At 44.9% G+C, this 17879-nt stretch overlaps 1 protein-coding gene across 1 annotated transcript in view; it reads left to right on the top strand.

Annotated features, from left to right (window-relative positions):
• Window positions 1-4302: 4302 nt before the first annotated feature.
• The window catches only part of LOC144792863 (transient receptor potential cation channel subfamily V member 6-like), a 308789-nt gene continuing 295212 nt past the window's right edge, over window positions 4303-17879 (top strand). The window contains exon 1 of the mRNA XM_078668058.1: window positions 4303-4616. Within this exon, the coding sequence (XP_078524184.1) occupies window positions 4477-4616 (140 nt within the window). The 5' untranslated portion in view covers window positions 4303-4476. The remainder of the gene's footprint in view (window positions 4617-17879) is intronic.

The following is a 17879-nucleotide window of genomic DNA, read 5'->3' as shown; positions in this document are numbered from 1 at the left end:
AAACTGTAATTCGGGGGCAGGCCCTCTCGTCGATTGGCACTGTTAAGAGATGTAGACGAGAGGAGGTTGTTCGTCTTGAGACTGAAATTACCGTTCTTGAGGGAGAGTTGGATGCTGGAGTCTCCCCTGAGAGGCTTCATCTGTTGGACCTGAAACAACATCAGTACAGAGCTCTGGTGACTGATGCAGCGAAGGAGATGAGTCATCACCATGTTTGTCTGACTCAAAGCGGGACCTGCTGGAGGCTCCGCCTACGGCGGATGAAGTTGCGACCGCTATCCGTTCGATTCGCTCCGGGAAGGCCTCGGGCCCTAATGGACTCCCTATAGAACTCTACAAGCTTCGTCCGGATGTATTGGCACCGTATATGCACTCTATGTTTTTGGAATCACTGGCGGAAGGATTTCTTCCTCCTGACCAGAGATTGGCTTCCATAGTGGTTATACATAAAGAGGGTAAGCCACGTGACCGCTGTGAATCGTACAGGCCTATTTCCCTAATAAATGCTGAACCCAAGATCCTGGCCAAAGTTCTTGCTAATCGTCTGGTGGCTGTTATAGGCGATCTGGTTCATCCGGACCAGTCCGGTTTTATACCACATCGAAATACGGCACTTAATCTTCGGCGCTTGCATGGAGTCCTCGCGCGAGCCGGGACATTGAGAGAGTGGGCCATCTTGGCGTCCTTGGACGCCACCATGGCGTTGGACACGATTGAATGGCCCTATCTTTGGGCGGTTGTCTCCAAATTCGGGTTTGGGCCCACCTTTATCCGCTGGGTTCGATTGCTTAATGCTGATCCCTTAGCCCAGGTGGTGGTGAATGGACGTGTCTCGGCCTCCTTTGTTCTCGGTAGAGGTACGCGCCAGGGCTGTCCTCTGTCCCCACTCTTGTTTGCCCTTGCTTTAGAGCCACTGGCGGCTTGGCTGCGATGGGAACCATCCATGAAGGGTATTCGATGGTCTCCGGACTTTGAAGACCGTGTATCTTTGTATGCAGATGACATCCTTTTGTACCTCACATCGCCCCGACAGTCGTTAATCGTCCTTTTTGACGTTTTGACTTCTTTCCGTAAAAATACCGGCTTAGTTATAAATTGGTCTAAATCTTGCGTTTATGTTCTCTCCGGTGACGCTCCCCTCCTGCCCCGTGATTGTCCTATTCCGGTGGTACTAGATGGTTTCAAATATCTGGGAATTTTTGTCACCTTGGACCCCACACTTCGGTATGAGCGCAATCTGCTGCCCCCTCTCAGACGCCTTCGGGCGGCTGTCGGGACTTGGAGCAAGCTCCCCCTTTCTCCCTTGGGACGAGCTGCGTTGTTTAAGATGATGTCGCTCCCCCGATTCCTTTATGCCCTTCAAAACACGCTTGATGTAGTGCCAGCGGAATATTTTCGTGAGATTGAGAGTCTACAGCGGCAATTGTTATGGGGGGGCCGTCCTCGCATCGCCTTCTCGAAGCTTACACTCCCTTGGTACGATGGCGGCATCGCTCTCCCGGACATTCGTCGCTATTATTGGGCCTCTCAATTGGGGGCCATCAACCATGGCACCTACACTCCCCCACCAAACCCGGCTTTTGCGATGGACAGATGGTTGCTGCCCGGTGGGGACTACAATAGAGCTCTATATGCGAAATCAGCTGGTGACACTCTTACGGGCCCCACCAAAACAGCAGTGCAGGTGTGGCGTAGAGCTACAGCAGCCACGGGATGGGCCCATAGGCCGACCCGGGCTACCCCACTATATGCTTCGGATAAATTGGGCTCCCTTTGGCAATCGAAGGGATTTGATCGGTGGGACATGATCGGGATCAGTAGGGTAGATGACGTATGGATCAAGGGCAGGGTCAAGACGTTTGAGGAATTGAAAGTTGAGTATGGGCTGAATGATAAGGAATTCTTCAGATATGCGCAAGTCCGGCATGCGGTCTTGTCTGTTTTTCCACTAGGCTCGGACGTGCCGGAGGCATCCCCGCTCGAGGATCGGATTCTGGATGGTCACGTTCCTGATAGCACGATCTCGCTAATTTATAAAAAGTTGATCAATACCAGGACTGATCTACTAGATAGGCTTCGAGGGTTGTGGACCGGAGATGGTCTGGAACTCGATGATGAGGACTGGCAGTCCGCTATTTCTTCCCCGAAGGAAGTAGCTATCCCGGCACGTCTTCGGTTCGTCCAACTGAAAATTCTGCATAGGGTGTATGTGACCGGCCCACGTCTGGTTCGTATGGGATTTTCGATGGATGGCTTGTGTAGGCGTGGATGCGGTATGGTGGCTACGTTCCTTCATATTATCTGGGAATGCCCTGCTGTGATACGTTATTGGAACCGCGTGCATGAAGTAATGAGTGAGGTCACGGGAGTGCGCTTAATGCCTGAAGCGAGAAGATGCTTGTTGAATGTCTGGGAGCCGAATGACTACAATCGAGCGCAGCTCCGCTGGGCGACCTTGGGAAACATGGTAGCCAAGCGTGATATTGCCCAATTGTGGGGCGCTCAGAAGCCTCCGACACTTCTGGGATGGACACAAAACATGGATTGGTGCATGTTTCGAGAAAAAACTGTGTATGTTTCCCATGGCAAACCAAGCACATGGGGGAAAGTGTGGACCCAATGGAACGCATATCGTGGAGATATATGTACTCCCCCAATGTCTGAATTTGATGCTGACTTGTCTTCCTCCCAACCTGACGTTTCCTCCGCAGGAACATAGTTGTTTTGTATGTATTTTGGTCTCCTTTCCCCCCACCCCCCTCTCCCCCCCCAATTATTGATTGCACTACTGCTTGACTCCTCTATGTACCCCCCCACGGACCACGTGATGACACGTTTTAATGCACTGCCTTGTTTTGTATTGTTCTTTTGTTTTCTTGTTTTTAAAATCAATAAAAAAAATTCAATTTTAAAACTCATGCATTCATTCTTGTGGGCCTCAAGGCCTACATAGGGATGCCCTATTAATCATTAAACGGGAGGTTTGACTTGTCAAAAAAGGTTTATTTTGACAGGTCGAATTGTAGCTTTTCCACTGCTACAGTCAAACTACACAGGGACGACCTGTAACTATGTTTGCGGTGTCACTGTAGCTGATGGTACGTTACGTGTTGCAGTCCACTGGTGGCATTTAACTTCCAGGCCATGGGTACACTTTCTACCATATACCAGAGACTTATTGGAAGTAAATTCTGCCAATTAGGAATATTTCAATTCAACCATGTTAAAAGAGGGAGAAGAGACATTTTACTACTTGTTAGCAAGGGAGAGGTTTGCAGAGTTCTAAAACCAGCAACAATATAGGTTCCAGAGTGAGAAGAAAAATCCGGGATGACCATGCAAAAAATACAGATATCTTACATTCTTGAATTCCATTGGTAAGCAGGCGCACTCCAATTTCATATTAAGGATTTATTGATCAAGATTTAGCTGTGGCTTATTCTTGCAGAGCATCTGCATTTAAAGAAGCAGCCAGAGTAAGTCAGCAGTGCTTCTGGATTTTCCCTGAAAATGATGAGTAAGTCAAGAGTACAGCAAGACTCACGTCAGTCTTTGTGAATTGTCCCCTAGAATTCAGGGGCTTGATTTGCGAAGATTTTGCTATGATTAACTCTAACTAGAAATCAGGAGTAAGCCAGGAGTACTACTAGAGTAAGTCACCCTTACTCATAGCAAAATCCTTGTGACTCAGGCCCTGGGTCTGAATATTCCCAACTCTGGGGCTTAGCTATGGCTTGCTTATGATATACTAAATGCACTATTGTCCCATTTCACAAAGGGTGTGATTCATAAATATTTGGATACGAGTTGGTGTGACATACTCCAAACTTACCCTTCAAATTCAGTAGTAAGACCCGGGTACTCCTGTAAGATGCCTGGCTTACTTCTGGGATCTGGGTCACAAAGTTCTTGCTTGGACGTACTCTTCCATTACTCCACGCTTGCTCTAGTATTCCAAAGGTAATACCCCTGTCTTACTCCTGGAATTCAGGAGTACTCCAATAGTAAACCATACCTACTCAGAGCCAAGTCTTTGTGTCTCAGACCCAATGCGATGTGGTTGGGTGTGAAACTCTGCACCTGATGCACCTGTTTGCTGCAAACATAAATTATCCTCCCAGGGGAGGTAGGTTCACCTGTGTACCATGCTCTGTCCACACTTGGCGTGACAGTCCTAGCAGCCTGCCTTAAGTGCTTGTTTAACATAAACACGCTGGTGATCATTTCTAGTTAGCATGTCGTTGTTTTGAGTACTTTACAGGACAAGTGACTTCCTGCGAATGATAAACAGAGGGCGAGCCCTGAGAGCAGCAGGAAACCAAGGAAGCCAAAGTTAGCCTTTCGTGAGTGACAATTGCCACGTATTAATTAACAGCACCATTTTTCAGCTGTTGCCTGCCGTTTCCCCTGCATTTGCGGCGACAAGCATCCGCTGCAACCCATATTTATTTGGTTGCGTTTTCATCCGGGCAGGAGATGAATAATTTCTTCGACATGTTTCGGATATCGACAAACTCTTCGCACTCCAGCACCAGGTTTTTGATGGGCTCTGATAGAGTCTCCAGCGTCAGCAGCCAAGTGTCAATGAACGACATCCTGAACAACAGAAGCAAGGAGTAAGTAAAAATAACTCGCAATAAGTTAGAAACATTTACGTGTATTCATAGCCGGATGATGATTAGGGGCCGGTGGTCCATTCCAACACAAACATCTCTCTGCATGAATGTTGTATTTGTAAATTTGTCATATATATTTATATTTTTGGGTGTACATTCTGTGCTTGCTGTGTTTGATATTGCGTTCCTTTTACCTGCGTTGTTTTGATTCGATGGCCTGCTATTTTTGTTTGTTTCCATTTTTGTACCATTTCTCTCATGTAACGTAACAGTTTGTGTCACCCTTCATTTATTGTCAGCCACATTTTTAAAGAGCCCGTGGATGAAACAAAATAGCGTTGCAATGAAAAGTGGATCGAAACTGTCTTGTTTTGCAACTATTACCACTCTTGATAGTGTCAGCATCGTATGGGGCCACAGAAGGGTTTACAAGCCTCCTCTGTAATACCAACGTACTAGCCCAAGTCTTCCAAAGGCCAATTTACTGAGAAAAGTTATTTTCCTCGTGGCCTTCATGAAAAGGAGGACATTCCTAGGTGCCTTGGTGCAAGTCCATTGCAACAAACCAATCTGTTTATTTGGAATGTGCTTCTTCAATCACAAAATACTTAATAAATACAGAGACATAAATTCATTGTCAACGCATGTAAGAATCGTCTAGATGTTAAACAATGCAGCACAGTTTAAGGGACTGTCAAAAAAACGTAGGTGTAAGCAGGGTCACTGGAATTATGCGATTGTGTAGCCACGGACTTTTTCCGCATATTTACAGATGTTCCGCTTTATTCATATTCTGTTGCATATTATGCAGATTTTAACAAAAAAAATATTGTTTCTAGTTCAAACAGTTAAAAGTTACCAAAAACGCAGCAACACGTGTGTTGCGCTTTGGATGGCCCTTTGAAAAGGTTCACTGGTCCCCTTTCTGTTGCTCGTGGCTATATTTTGGTGTTAAACTGGTAATAATGAGGTGCAACCAATGGGCAGGCAGTGTTAGCAAATGTAAAAGTGTCCAGATAATAAAGTAATACTATCACAAAATGTGCCACATTACGTTGCATAATTTGCCTGTTCTTGCTGCACAATTTACTCAACCCTGCCGCATAATTTGCCCCTCCCCTGCTGTATACGTCCAGTGGCCCTGGGTTTAAGGTACATATATTATACACACGGGGTAGGAACAGTCTGCTATTACCTGCCTTGGTTGATGCCTGGGTCTACTCATGCATAGGTCACATCCTTAACTAGGATAGCATTGCTAGGTTCATATACCCCTTCTTATCATCCTAATTCCATAAGCAGCCATCTGAGCAGCACCTCTTCAGCCTATTGTATATGGATCAAAAAGCAAAGAAGTGTGCTAGGGTCTCACTACCGCCCCAAAAGAAGAAATCTTGTCTTTGGCAGTGTCGCCACCTGTCCAGAGCTGGCTTTAACACTGGTGGCGCCCTGTGCGACAATGCTTGTTAGTGCCCCCCAATGATCACCTCTGCCACGGATTCCCTCACCACCACCCTTTAACAGGGCCCCTCAAGTCTCCATAACCACTGTCTCTCAGATTCATTTCGTTTTATGGCACCACTCATACCTGTGTAAGGTGTCAGAACACTGTACATCACACATACGTTGCACAGAGACAATCATATGTGTGTAAACCAGTGTATAGGAAATCTTACATAAGACTGAGGCCTACAAGGTGTTGGAGTCACATGTTATCCATACTGGTAGGCTGTATAATATAAGAGTCCTTGGTCTGGAAAAGCACAAATTCAGAATTTAAAACGCAACATCATTGTTAGGGGTTCTCTTTCATGATAAGAATTGTTTTCTACCCCAATGAACCGTTTTCACAAAATTAGGATAATGAAAGACTGGGCAAAAAAACATATAGCCTGTAACATATACCTTGCAGTTTGCAGCAGCTCTAGGGGGACAGTTAATAGCTCAATGTTCTATATTAGGATTTTGACTTATAAACAACATGCAACAAAAGGAGCTGTCTTACAGAAGCAGTAACCCACTGACTTATTTACATTATATGCACTTCGTTATCTGCATGGTGCACGTTCTCAGCAGCAGGAATTTTAACCTCTGCGCTACCTTAGGATGAGTCAAAATTTCCACTAGACAAACCTGGTCTCTTTCGAGGAAGACGACTAATCACCAGACTTCTCTTGACATTTTAATTGATGTCTGAAAGTTGCTGGAGGCCAGGAACGAGGCATCAGGTGCTTTTAAAATGATAATACACATTTTCAAAAATGACGGCCCCACCCAAAGCCAATGCCGGTGCGGTTGAACCGATCACACACCCATGCACCTGTCCACCACTAAGGGTTCTGCATTCTCATCCCACTTAAACTGTATATACTGTGTCCGACCTTAACCAAGCAATTTTGGCAAGTTGGTACTCAAATCCTACAGAGATTTGTCCTCCAGGTGTACTGTAGCCAGGGCCACTGGGATTATGCTATTCTGTTGCCACATCCTTTTCCGCATAATTATGGATTTGCCGTATTTGCCACAAAATCCATTATCTGCTGCATAATCTGCAAATGTTAACAAAAAAAAATGTTTTAGGTCAAATGTATCAAAAGTTACTAAAATCATGGTTACTTGTTGCTGAGCAGTGAAAGGGCTGTGGAAAACGTTGACTGGTCATCTTTCAGATGCTTATTGCTGTATTTGGTTGTTAAACTAGTACCAATGAGGGCAAATCTTTGCCCATACTGTGTTGCATTATGCCACACAATTTGCCTTGTCACCTATTTTAATCAACCATGCCACATAATTTAGTCCTCCATTTCTGCATATTGCCTTTAGCCCTGACTATAGCCTTCTGACTTGTCCACCCTATCATTTAGAGATCTTTTTTCTTAGCCCTGTATGTCAATATTGTGACATCTTTCTTTGCAGAGAGCTCTGTGGACCCACAAACTAAACCAAACTCTGTCAGCTCTGCCTTAACCGCCACAGGGATTAGGATAGGATATCCCTTTCTGACTGCTTGTTCATGGTGGTCCGACTGCCATGAAAAGGCAGAAAAGAAGGGACTTTGGGGCCCCAAGCATGGCCTCCTTCCCCCTGGGCCACAGCTTAATGGCCTGGGGGCACATATAGTGCCCCCCCTCCCCGATCGGAGAGTTCTGGAAGGGTGATACCTTTTCAGGATATTAACTAGGTAGTGAGGGCTATGGCCATTGAGGGTTTTGGGAACTAGACAGTTGACCTTGAATGTTATACATTTTCTGACAGGGAGCCAGTGCAGAGCTCTCAAACTGGGAGCCGAGGAAGATCGAGGTGGTAGATTTAATATTAGTCTGGCCGCCGTGTTTTTTTAACCACAATTTTTGCTTCTACCCAAGATTTAGGTAGAACTCTCCCTTGAAGGTTGTTTGAACCTTCACTTGGTCAAAAACGTTTTATAAAATTCAGATTTATGATTTCCAATCAGACAAACTCACAAGGGCAGCTGACACCTCTTCCCATAATAACGGGACTTCTAGTTGTTCTTGTGTCTCCTTTGTCAGTGGCATTTCAGGCAGTGAACATAAATACTGCTTGACTGAATCTTGTTTTTGGGATTCTGAGCTCCCTATTCCTTCCATATACAGAGATTGGTAAAACTTCTGAAAAACCTCTTGTATCTCATTTGTACCATACACCATCCCCAATACTGGATCCATAATATGCGTAATCTCATTACGAACACATTCCTGCCGTGTTTGTATTGCCAATTGATGCCCTATTTGATCACTAAACTCATATATCTTTTCTTGATTGATAGCTATTCTCCCACTTGATTTTTTCACAAGAGGGTCCCCAATTGCAGCTTTTGCTAATGCTATCTCAACTTGGACATCTTCGACATTGTTCTCGTGTTGTACTGCTATAACAAGTTGTTCCTCTGATCGTGCTAATGTCTGGTACAACTTCTGGTCTTACACTTCTCGTTTTTCCCTTTTCTCAAGGAAAATTGAATTGTTTCCCCCGAACGGCTGCTTTGACAGAGTCTAAAACGACAAGTAGGGGCGCAGTCCCTACATTCCACTTCCGGAACTCCGGTATCCACGCTTTCATGTGCTCCCTATAACCCTCTTCCCACAAAAGGACTCTTTCAAAAGTCCAGACAGTCTTTTTTTGTATCATTCCAGTCATTGCTACTTCCAATACTAATGGATTTTGATCTGATAACAACCTAGGAAATCTGTTGATTTTACACTCTTGTTGTAATGAAGCTGATACTAAGAGATACTCTAATCTACAATGCTTAGAGTAAGGAGCAGAAAAATACGTAAAACCATGATCAAATGGCCTAGCTTTAGCCCAGACATCGATCAACCCATGTGTACCACATATATTTAACATTGACTGAAATACTTTGGGTGTCCTTCTCACATAATTTGAATATAATTCCCAATTATTTAGTAAGTTGATATTAAAGTCCCCACAGAGAATGATGGGTAATAGCCAGTGTGCTAGTTCATTATTCAACCAGTCCATTATTGAGCCATATATAGAACAGAGCATAAAAGAGACATTCCCCATAAGGCTGCACTTGGTAATAACCCACCTCATCATCGGGTCAGTGCGAGTTTGGGCAAACTGTAGCTTATTGTTCTGGGGTAGGATGGCAGCTCCTCGTGTGTGAGTCCCTTGAGTGGTCCCTGCTATAAATCTGAAACCCAGATTTTTTAGGAGACCAATTCTTGATTCTTCTATATGGGTTTCTTGCAGACAGGTGATATCTGCCTGCAATACTGTCTGTCCCTGCTAAACCCTTTGTCTTTTAAAAAAATATAATTTAACCTGCATATATTCAAAGTGGCAATTCAAAGTGCCTCTAGTCCTCTCACTGGATTTGCCATAAAATGCCATAACCTCTACACCCCTATACCACTGCGAAGAAGAGAAAAAAAAATATATATATATACTTCTCCAGATTTCCAGCCAGCAAACCCCGGTTTCCAAACCAATTAAAAATCACACCCTTCTATGCGCTAGGCCTTTCAGACTCCCTCTGTGGGTTTCATGCCATAAGTGGGAACCTATGGGGCAGTTGGATCTCCATGTCCCAGTCCCACTCGACTTGATCCTGAACAGCTTCACCATATATTCCCTGGTATCATCTCCCTCCACCCCTTCAGGGATCCCCCAAAATGTACCTTTTTCCTCAGTTGGTGGTTTTCCCGATCCTCTATTTTGGACATTGCATATGCTAGTGCTGCTCCCATGGATGCATTTTCTGCTTTCAATGATTCCATCTGTGCTTCCAAAGATTCTGTCCGATCCTATACCATTGTCAACCGCTCCACATTCTCTCCTCAAGTCTTATTTATTTTCCGCATCCCCCCTTTGCAGCTTCTTAGATGTGAGCCTAGCACGACGGCTTTTGCTCTGATTCTCTTCTTGCATTTGCTTCAACGATGAGAATATAGTAACAAGTGATGGCTCCTGATTTTCAGTAGGCATTCCTATTTCTGTTTTGTCTTGAAAGGATAATTGAGCATTAGAATAGTACCACTTAATTTGCTGCCTACTACTCCCGGACTTTTTTCTCCTCTTCTAAGTTTTAGTCCTTGACGTTTTCTTCCTTTGGGTAAGCTGGAGATCCTCCATGTTGCTATTTGAGTCGGAGGTGCCCTTGTTGCTTAATGAGGAGCTCTCTTGAATTGAGGAATCTGAATCGTCAGTAAGCAAAAATAAATGTATCCCCTTGTACTTCAGGGGATAGGGCTCCCAGCTGTTTATTATTAGTTTTCACCCAATCTGTCCAGCTGATTGTTTTAACTTTGATTGTGCCAGTTGGGTCATCCTTGTCTTCTTTTCCCATGGTTCCTGGTTTGACGGTGGTCTCATTACCCTCTGCAATCATGTTTGTAGTTGCACCTCCAACATCTTTCTCTCCTTCATTGTTTTGAATAGCTTGCTCCACATCCTTACTTCCATCATTTTCACTGTCAACTGTATTAAGGGATGAGAGGCTGTGAGTCTTTTCCAAAAGTGAGATGCTTTTTTTACCCATCGAAACAGTGGGTGTGACTAAGGATACGATTATGGGTTGGGAGGACCCACCTTCCATTTGTCCCAGTCTTGGGAGGTTCCTTGCTGACTGTTTCTTGCTCCCTGCCTGCGGTCGCTTAGGTTTGCCCAGACACTCCTTCTCCTTCTGTCGGCATGCCTCCACGGCAGACACCAACAGGCCAGACATGGCTCCACCTGCTGAAGCTCCGACTGTACTTGAGCTGGCAGCCCGAGTCTTAGTTTTCCCACCCCGCCATACTTTCCTCCGGCTGTAATACAGAAGACGGAACGAACACCCCACAGGAGTAACCACTCCCAAGAAATCCACAAGAAGCCGGTAGACAAACCGGCGGGCCACCTCCCAGCCTGCCTGGATCAAAAGACCCGATCTCCGACCAAGCCAGCAGGACGCCGTGTCACGGACCATAAGGAGAGCGAGGCGGTGCGGATCCGGTAAGTTAAGCAGTCGCCATCTTTACTCTCCGCCCACACTTACAGAGGCCAATACTATTTCCTGTGTGATATTATATTGGATGGTGGAATCTGGCTGTAAAAAGAACGCAGGAAGGTGTAAGCTTTTTCTTCCACACATGTCACAAAAAGAAACAAGCATTTGCAATGCAATCAGTCTCGCATTTCATAGAGTTTGAGCTACTGGCACTGTAAATTATAATGCCTTTTATTAATGTGTTGTTTTTAAAACAGATAAATAAAAGGCATTGTCATTTACAATGCCAATAGCTTAGACTCTCACAAATGTTGGACCTATGGCATTGCAAATGCATTTGTACTATAAATTTGTTTTAAAAGCATTAGGAGAGAGTGTGTCCTGTCTGACGACCTGCAGCTAATTTTCCCACTGGACTCAACTGACTCCGCCATGGAATTCCAGGCGACCATGCTGCACATTCAACGGTGGATGGAGCTGAACCACCTAAAACTCAATCCAGGGAAGACCGAGCTGGTACTCCCGGGCAAAAGCTTGGTCAGCTGGGGTCCCCATTACTGGCCGTCGACAATGGGATCTCCTCCCTCCCCCTCTCTCTCGGTGAAAAGCCTCGGGATCACCTTAAACTCTGACCTCTCCCTAAAAGGCCAAGTGGGAGCTGTGATTTCTGCCAGCTTCCATCAACTCCGCAAAATCAGAAAAATTGCTCATCTACTCACTCATTCTGCGCTCATTCAAGTGGTACTCGCCTGCTCCTGTCCCGACTGGACTTCTCTAATTCCATTTATCTAGGCCTCCCCCTGTTCTTGTCTAAACGCTTGCAAATTGTGCAAAACCATTGGCCAGATTGATCTTCAAGAACCGTGGTGGGAGCTCGGCGAAACCATTGCTGGCCACTCTCCACTGGTTACCCATAGCCCAACGGGTAATATTTAAAGTAGGATGCCTGGCCTTTAAGGCTCTCCACGGGAAAAGTCCCATGTTTATCAACATCTTCATCGTCAAGCATGAGCCTACTCGCAATCTTCGTTCTGCCCATCTGTCACTTCTTACCCTACCCTCCTTTAAAACGGAAGCATCAAGGTGGATGTCGCTTTGCTTTCCTTGCCCCAAAGGTGTGGAACTCTCTTCCCCTGTCGCTCAGAAAAGGTACCAACCTCATGGAGTTTCAGGGTGCCTTGAAGACCTGGCTATTCAAGCAAGCCTCGGGATAGGTTAACTGCTACCATTCTTTCCTCACCTCCAGCACCATGAAACCCTTGGGTGCCAGTGCGCTTAAAAAGTTCAGAATAACATAACATAACAGGCAGGGCAAAGCTTTTTGAGAAAATAGTGCTCTGGGGCTGTAATTAAAGCCTACTGAGTTACAACGCATGTAATGGATGTGTCTCCATGAGAGGTTACAAAATGGAACAAGGCGGTACTAAGGAGGGACTACTAAGCTTATTGACCAATGAATAGCCACAGTTTACAGTGGACAACGACACAAGCCAATGAAACATATGGGCGGGGAGTGGGTGGAGCTTTACGTCCCTACCTGAAAACAGCTTGACTCGCAGAGCAGCTTAAAAACAATGATACATTAAGCATACAATTTTGATGCTGCACCAAACGCTAATTTATATGCAAGATGAGTAGTTGTGAGCATCACAATGGATTGCCTAATATCTGTGAAAGTTAACATTCATTGATATGCTTTGGGGTATGTAAGTGGAATCCAAAACACATTTTCCTCATAGAAGAATGTGCATATATTACTTGTGTTAAAGTGAATGCATTGAAATGCATGTAGTCTGAAGCAAAAAGCCCAAATCACACAGAGGAATGAAATACGTATCTCGTTAAATGTACGTGTTGGATCATGCATAAGCTACATAGTAAAATTAACTCAAGTATAAAAGCAGCTTGGAAAAACAAGTTCTTAAATGAGAGATTTTAACTTTGATCTGTTAAAACTGAATTGTCACATTATACCTGCTGCTCTTTTGGCAGACTTTAAGAATAATTCGTTTTTTTGCTGGCACATCCGGGACTGCCAGTTGCAAATGCATATTCATACAGCCGAATTCATCTGTCCCTTTCTGTCTGGAAAACCACAGGATGACTAACCTAATATTCAGATGCAGCTTTAATGTGTAATGATAGTCGCGCCCTCCTCAGCCTATAGAGCATCTCACTTTACAAAAACGGAACCATCCTTATCCAAGCCTCTGACCACAATCTAATGTTGTTTGACAACTTTTTCCCGACATCATAAAGACAGTCACCAACTTCAGTGCCGCCCCACTTGGAGGAGCTGGCTCCTCAATAGTTCCCAAGACCGTGCAAATTCTATCTCCTGCCTCTCCACCACCAGCCACTAACCCTACATTTGTTCTGAAGGTCCCCCCTCTAGCTACCTCTAATCAAAATTACAATTCCACTGCATTGCCTGTGGTGAGCAAGACGCGACAGCACATTCATCAGGAGAGTCTACATGCTCCCCCTCCCTCACGGTTAGCTGGTTCTAACTCCCCTAGCCCCACCGATCACATAGCTGCCCAGACTCTTCCCAGGAGCCCTTCCCCCAGCCCAACCCACAATCCCGACCTGGTCCGACAGGCTGGCAAGGGTCGCCTGTTGTCCGTCCCCTCCTCCCCTTTCCTACACATCCCTTCGAGCACGCAGTTCCATTTCCCAGAATCCCCTTCCCCGGGGCCCACTCCCTCACCACCTGCCCTACCTCTCCCTTCCCCCACTAGCTATCCTCCGCCGCAAGGTCCCCAGGACCTAGCCTCACATATCCAATTCCCATACGTCATTAGAAGTTTGACTTAAGGAGATTGCACTCTGCCTACAACAACTTAAGGCAGAGGTGCACTTCCTATCACACTTCACTGAGAATTCCAGACTAAGCCGCTCCATTATGTCCAATCTCCATCTATGCATGCTCCCAGACTACGGTTGTACCCAGCTCCCTTCCCTCCCTATCTTAGGCGACCGCATCCCGAACCACTCACACACCCCACAGGTGGGCCTCCGCGCGGCACCCTAATAACATCTCTCGCCCCTCCAAATGTAGAGCCTCCCTGTCGGATAGTGCTATCCATTCTCTCCTACTTTCATATGATCTGGCACTTCCCTCCATCCCCATCAAACTTGCATCTAATTGAATTAAGCCCCACTGATCCCTTCAGGGTACCCAGCCAAACACTAGAACCTCAAATGAGAATAACCTCAAAATAGTCACCACAACTCTACCTCCACCAACTCACAACCCCGTTAGTGTCAAATGTGCGCTCCTTAACTGCAGATTGGCTGTTAAACACGCTGTGGATGTTGCCGATCTCATCCTTGTCCAGGATCTTGACCTTGTAATGTTGACGGAAACCTGATTAAAAGACTCAGCCGCTCCCATCTTGGACCTTTTAATGCTGCCCAACTTTGATATCATTAGGGTGGACAGAACGAGTGGTCAAGGGGGAGGCATTGCATGCCTACATCATAGTGATCTAACAGTGAAAATCATTCAGGCCGACCTCCTGCCGTCTTGTGAATACCTATGCATTGAAGTGACTGAGGGTAATAATTATTCTTGCAAACTGCACACGTTTTACCACCCTCCTTGCGACAACCTTCCCTTCACAGAACATATCATGGACATTATTTCTGCCACTGCAGATTTCCAGGGCACTCAGATCTTCCTGGGAGATTTCAACCTCCACTGGAAAGATGTAAACGATGTGGTGGTTAGTAGCCTTAAATCCTTCCTACTTAACCGTAACCTTTTCCAAATATGTGACAGCCCTATGCATATCAAAGGAGCCACTTTAGATCTTGTCATTGATAAGCCCAACTCTTTCCTCCTGGAGGTGATCCTCCCATGTAACTGGACAGACCACTATTGCATCACCTTCCTCTTCCTTGAATCGGTCAGAGCAAGCAGATCCCAACCTAAAAAACCCAAAACTTAAACAACAAAGGGGAGCTCAGGGTATAAGGCAAAAATGACTGCACCTATCAATATTCTGGTTTAAGTGGTCATAAAATCTGGGTGCTAAGGACCTGAAGCTCAATACCCCTAAGCTTCCAAGGGAATTCCCCACAGTTTACAATAAAATACAATGATCCAGCACTCCACAATAGAAAGTCAACAATGAGCAAGTATAGCAGAAATTAGAATTCATTCAGAAGATCTTTTTATAAATGTTCTTTATTCATATTCTTCACACGACCGTAGCCAACGCGTTTCATCTTAAAGGACTTCTTCAGGGCTACAAATAAGTATACAAAATATCCATTTTATTTACAATATTATTTACAAATTTACAATTTAAAAACATACACTCATATACAATCCTAATATATAAAATAAGTATCTTCTATACAATATTGAAGCCACTGTTGACCTGTTCTGACCGTGTTCATCACATGTATATAATACCTTATCAAACTAATACACTTTTATAAAGTCACCTGCTGACTGGACATATTAAATTACAAAAGTTTATTATATCTAAACATAATGCTAAATGAGGGTCATTTCTAATAAAATTCTCTTTTTCTAAGAACAATTATGTTTGTAAATAAAGTTGCAACCTAAAAAGAGGTTTTGATAAGACATCTATCCAGTGATGCATTCTTATTCCTAATATTTACATATATTGGAAACTTTAAGAACCCAAAACTGTTGAAAAGATGTTTACGGAACATGAACTCGCAAGACCTGTTGGCGCTTAGTGATAACATATTACCTCCCCTATGAACATGTCGGATGTCCATGACCTTACGGCCCACTATAACCACACAATGTTTAATGTACTTGACTCGGTGGCACCACTTCAGCTTAAAAGAGTGTCCTCTATACTCTCCAAACCATGGCTCAATGATAGTCTTAATGCTGAAAAAAGAAATTTAAGACTTGCAGAAAGGAAGTGACGATCGTATACCTCTCTTGAACATCTTTGCCACTTGAGATCCTTGCGAAGCATATACAATAAACGTATCAGAGGCTCGAAGGCCACCTTCTTCAGAACTCAACTTGATCAAGCAAAAAAAGTTCTAAAAACTGTTCGTACTCATCAAGACCCAAGCTAACAATCATCCTAACCTCTCAGCTCCATGTCAAAGGACACTGCCGAACTGTGAAGAATTTGCTGTTTTCTTCACTGAGAAGACTACTAAGATATAGACTGAATTACGCTCGTACTGAGATCACCTCTCGAATGGTCCACTGAACAACCTTCTCCACTCATAGTTGAATATTGCTGACCATATACAGCCCTTCCTCCCCAAAAACTATGCATCCTGGAGTCTGTTCTAAACCTTGGATGAATCCACTATTCGCAAATTGCTGTTGACTTTGAAACCTTCCAATCACTACAATGACCCTCCGCCACTGAACCTTTTCCCAGAAGTGAGATTCTCCTTACTAACACTCTGGACGATGATCGTCAATGCTTCACTTACGCAAGGTGCTATCCCGGATTGCCTTAAAGCAGGTCAAGTTACCCCAATCCTAAAGAAAGCAAATGCTAATCCCACAGACCTTCTTACCTTTCGCCCAATCACTAACATCCCCACCTTGGCAAAACTCCTGAAGAGATGTGTGCTCGCCCAACTGTGTCATCACATTGACCATTTCCAACTCCTGGACCACTACCAATCTGGTTTCCGCCAAGGCCATAGTACAGAGTCGGCGTTAACGCACATCGTGAATAATGTGCTGAGAATATTGGATTACAATAAGTCATGCCTATTGATCCTACTGGACCTTTCGTCAGCATTTGATACCATCAAAAATGATCACCTAATTGACCTCCTGGAACACAGGATGGGGCTGTATGGGCCTGTATTAAACTGGTTCTCTGTGTTCCTTCAGAACAGATACCAAAGCTTCAAGGTGAACCAATCGATGTCCCATCCTAAACCGGTTACCTTGGGGGTCCCCCAAGGTTCAGCACCGTCCCCCACGCACTTTAACCTGTTCATGGAGCCTCTGACAGAAATTCTAATATCATCCAGCATTCATTATCATATGTATGCGGACGATACCCAACTATACCTGAAGATAGCATCCCCCGAAGACATTCAGTCCCTCAACTCGGTTCTGATGGAAACTCAAAGCTGGTTGACACGTAATCACCTGAAGCTAAATGCTCTTAAAATCGAATTCTTACTGATCTCACCCCACAACCAATCCCTCATCATGGAACAATGGTTGAATCAGTTGACTCCTCTTAACTGTAGACCGCATCTCGTAGACTCAGCATCCTCTCTGGGTGTCATTCTAGACAAAAGCCTGAACATGCAGAAGCACATCAGTTCCCTCACCAAAAGAGCGAACTTCCAATTCAGCTTACTTAGGAAACTCAAACCCTTTCTCCCTGCTCATGACTTAAAGGTGGCAGTACAAGCATTAGTGATCTCAAAGCTGGACAGTGGAGCGCAACACTTTGCGGCCTGTCTAGAGTGAGGACGGCTCCTCTCAGGGCTACCCTCAATTCCACTGCTAGGCTCTTAACTGGCAAAACAAAATACCACCACATCTCTCCGGACTTGCGGGACCTGAATTAACTTCCATATGAAGCTCGGATATAGGTAAAAATTGCATGTATGGCTCACAAAGCCATCCACTTCAAGACCCTGCTGTACCTCACCCAGAAACTGGAGCTCTCCTGCCGTTCTAGAGCCTCCAGCAGTGCCAGAACCATTTTGCTACACCCACAAAAATTCAAGGAAAAAAAGACATATAACAGAGCCTTCTCTGGTTTCGCTCCAAGGATCTGGAACGCCCTTACCCCCGAAGTCAG

Source organism: Lissotriton helveticus, chromosome 11 (assembly GCF_964261635.1).
Source record: "Lissotriton helveticus chromosome 11, aLisHel1.1, whole genome shotgun sequence".
NCBI lineage: Eukaryota > Metazoa > Chordata > Amphibia > Caudata > Salamandridae > Lissotriton > Lissotriton helveticus.
This window is presented reverse-complemented; position numbering and strand designations above follow the sequence as displayed.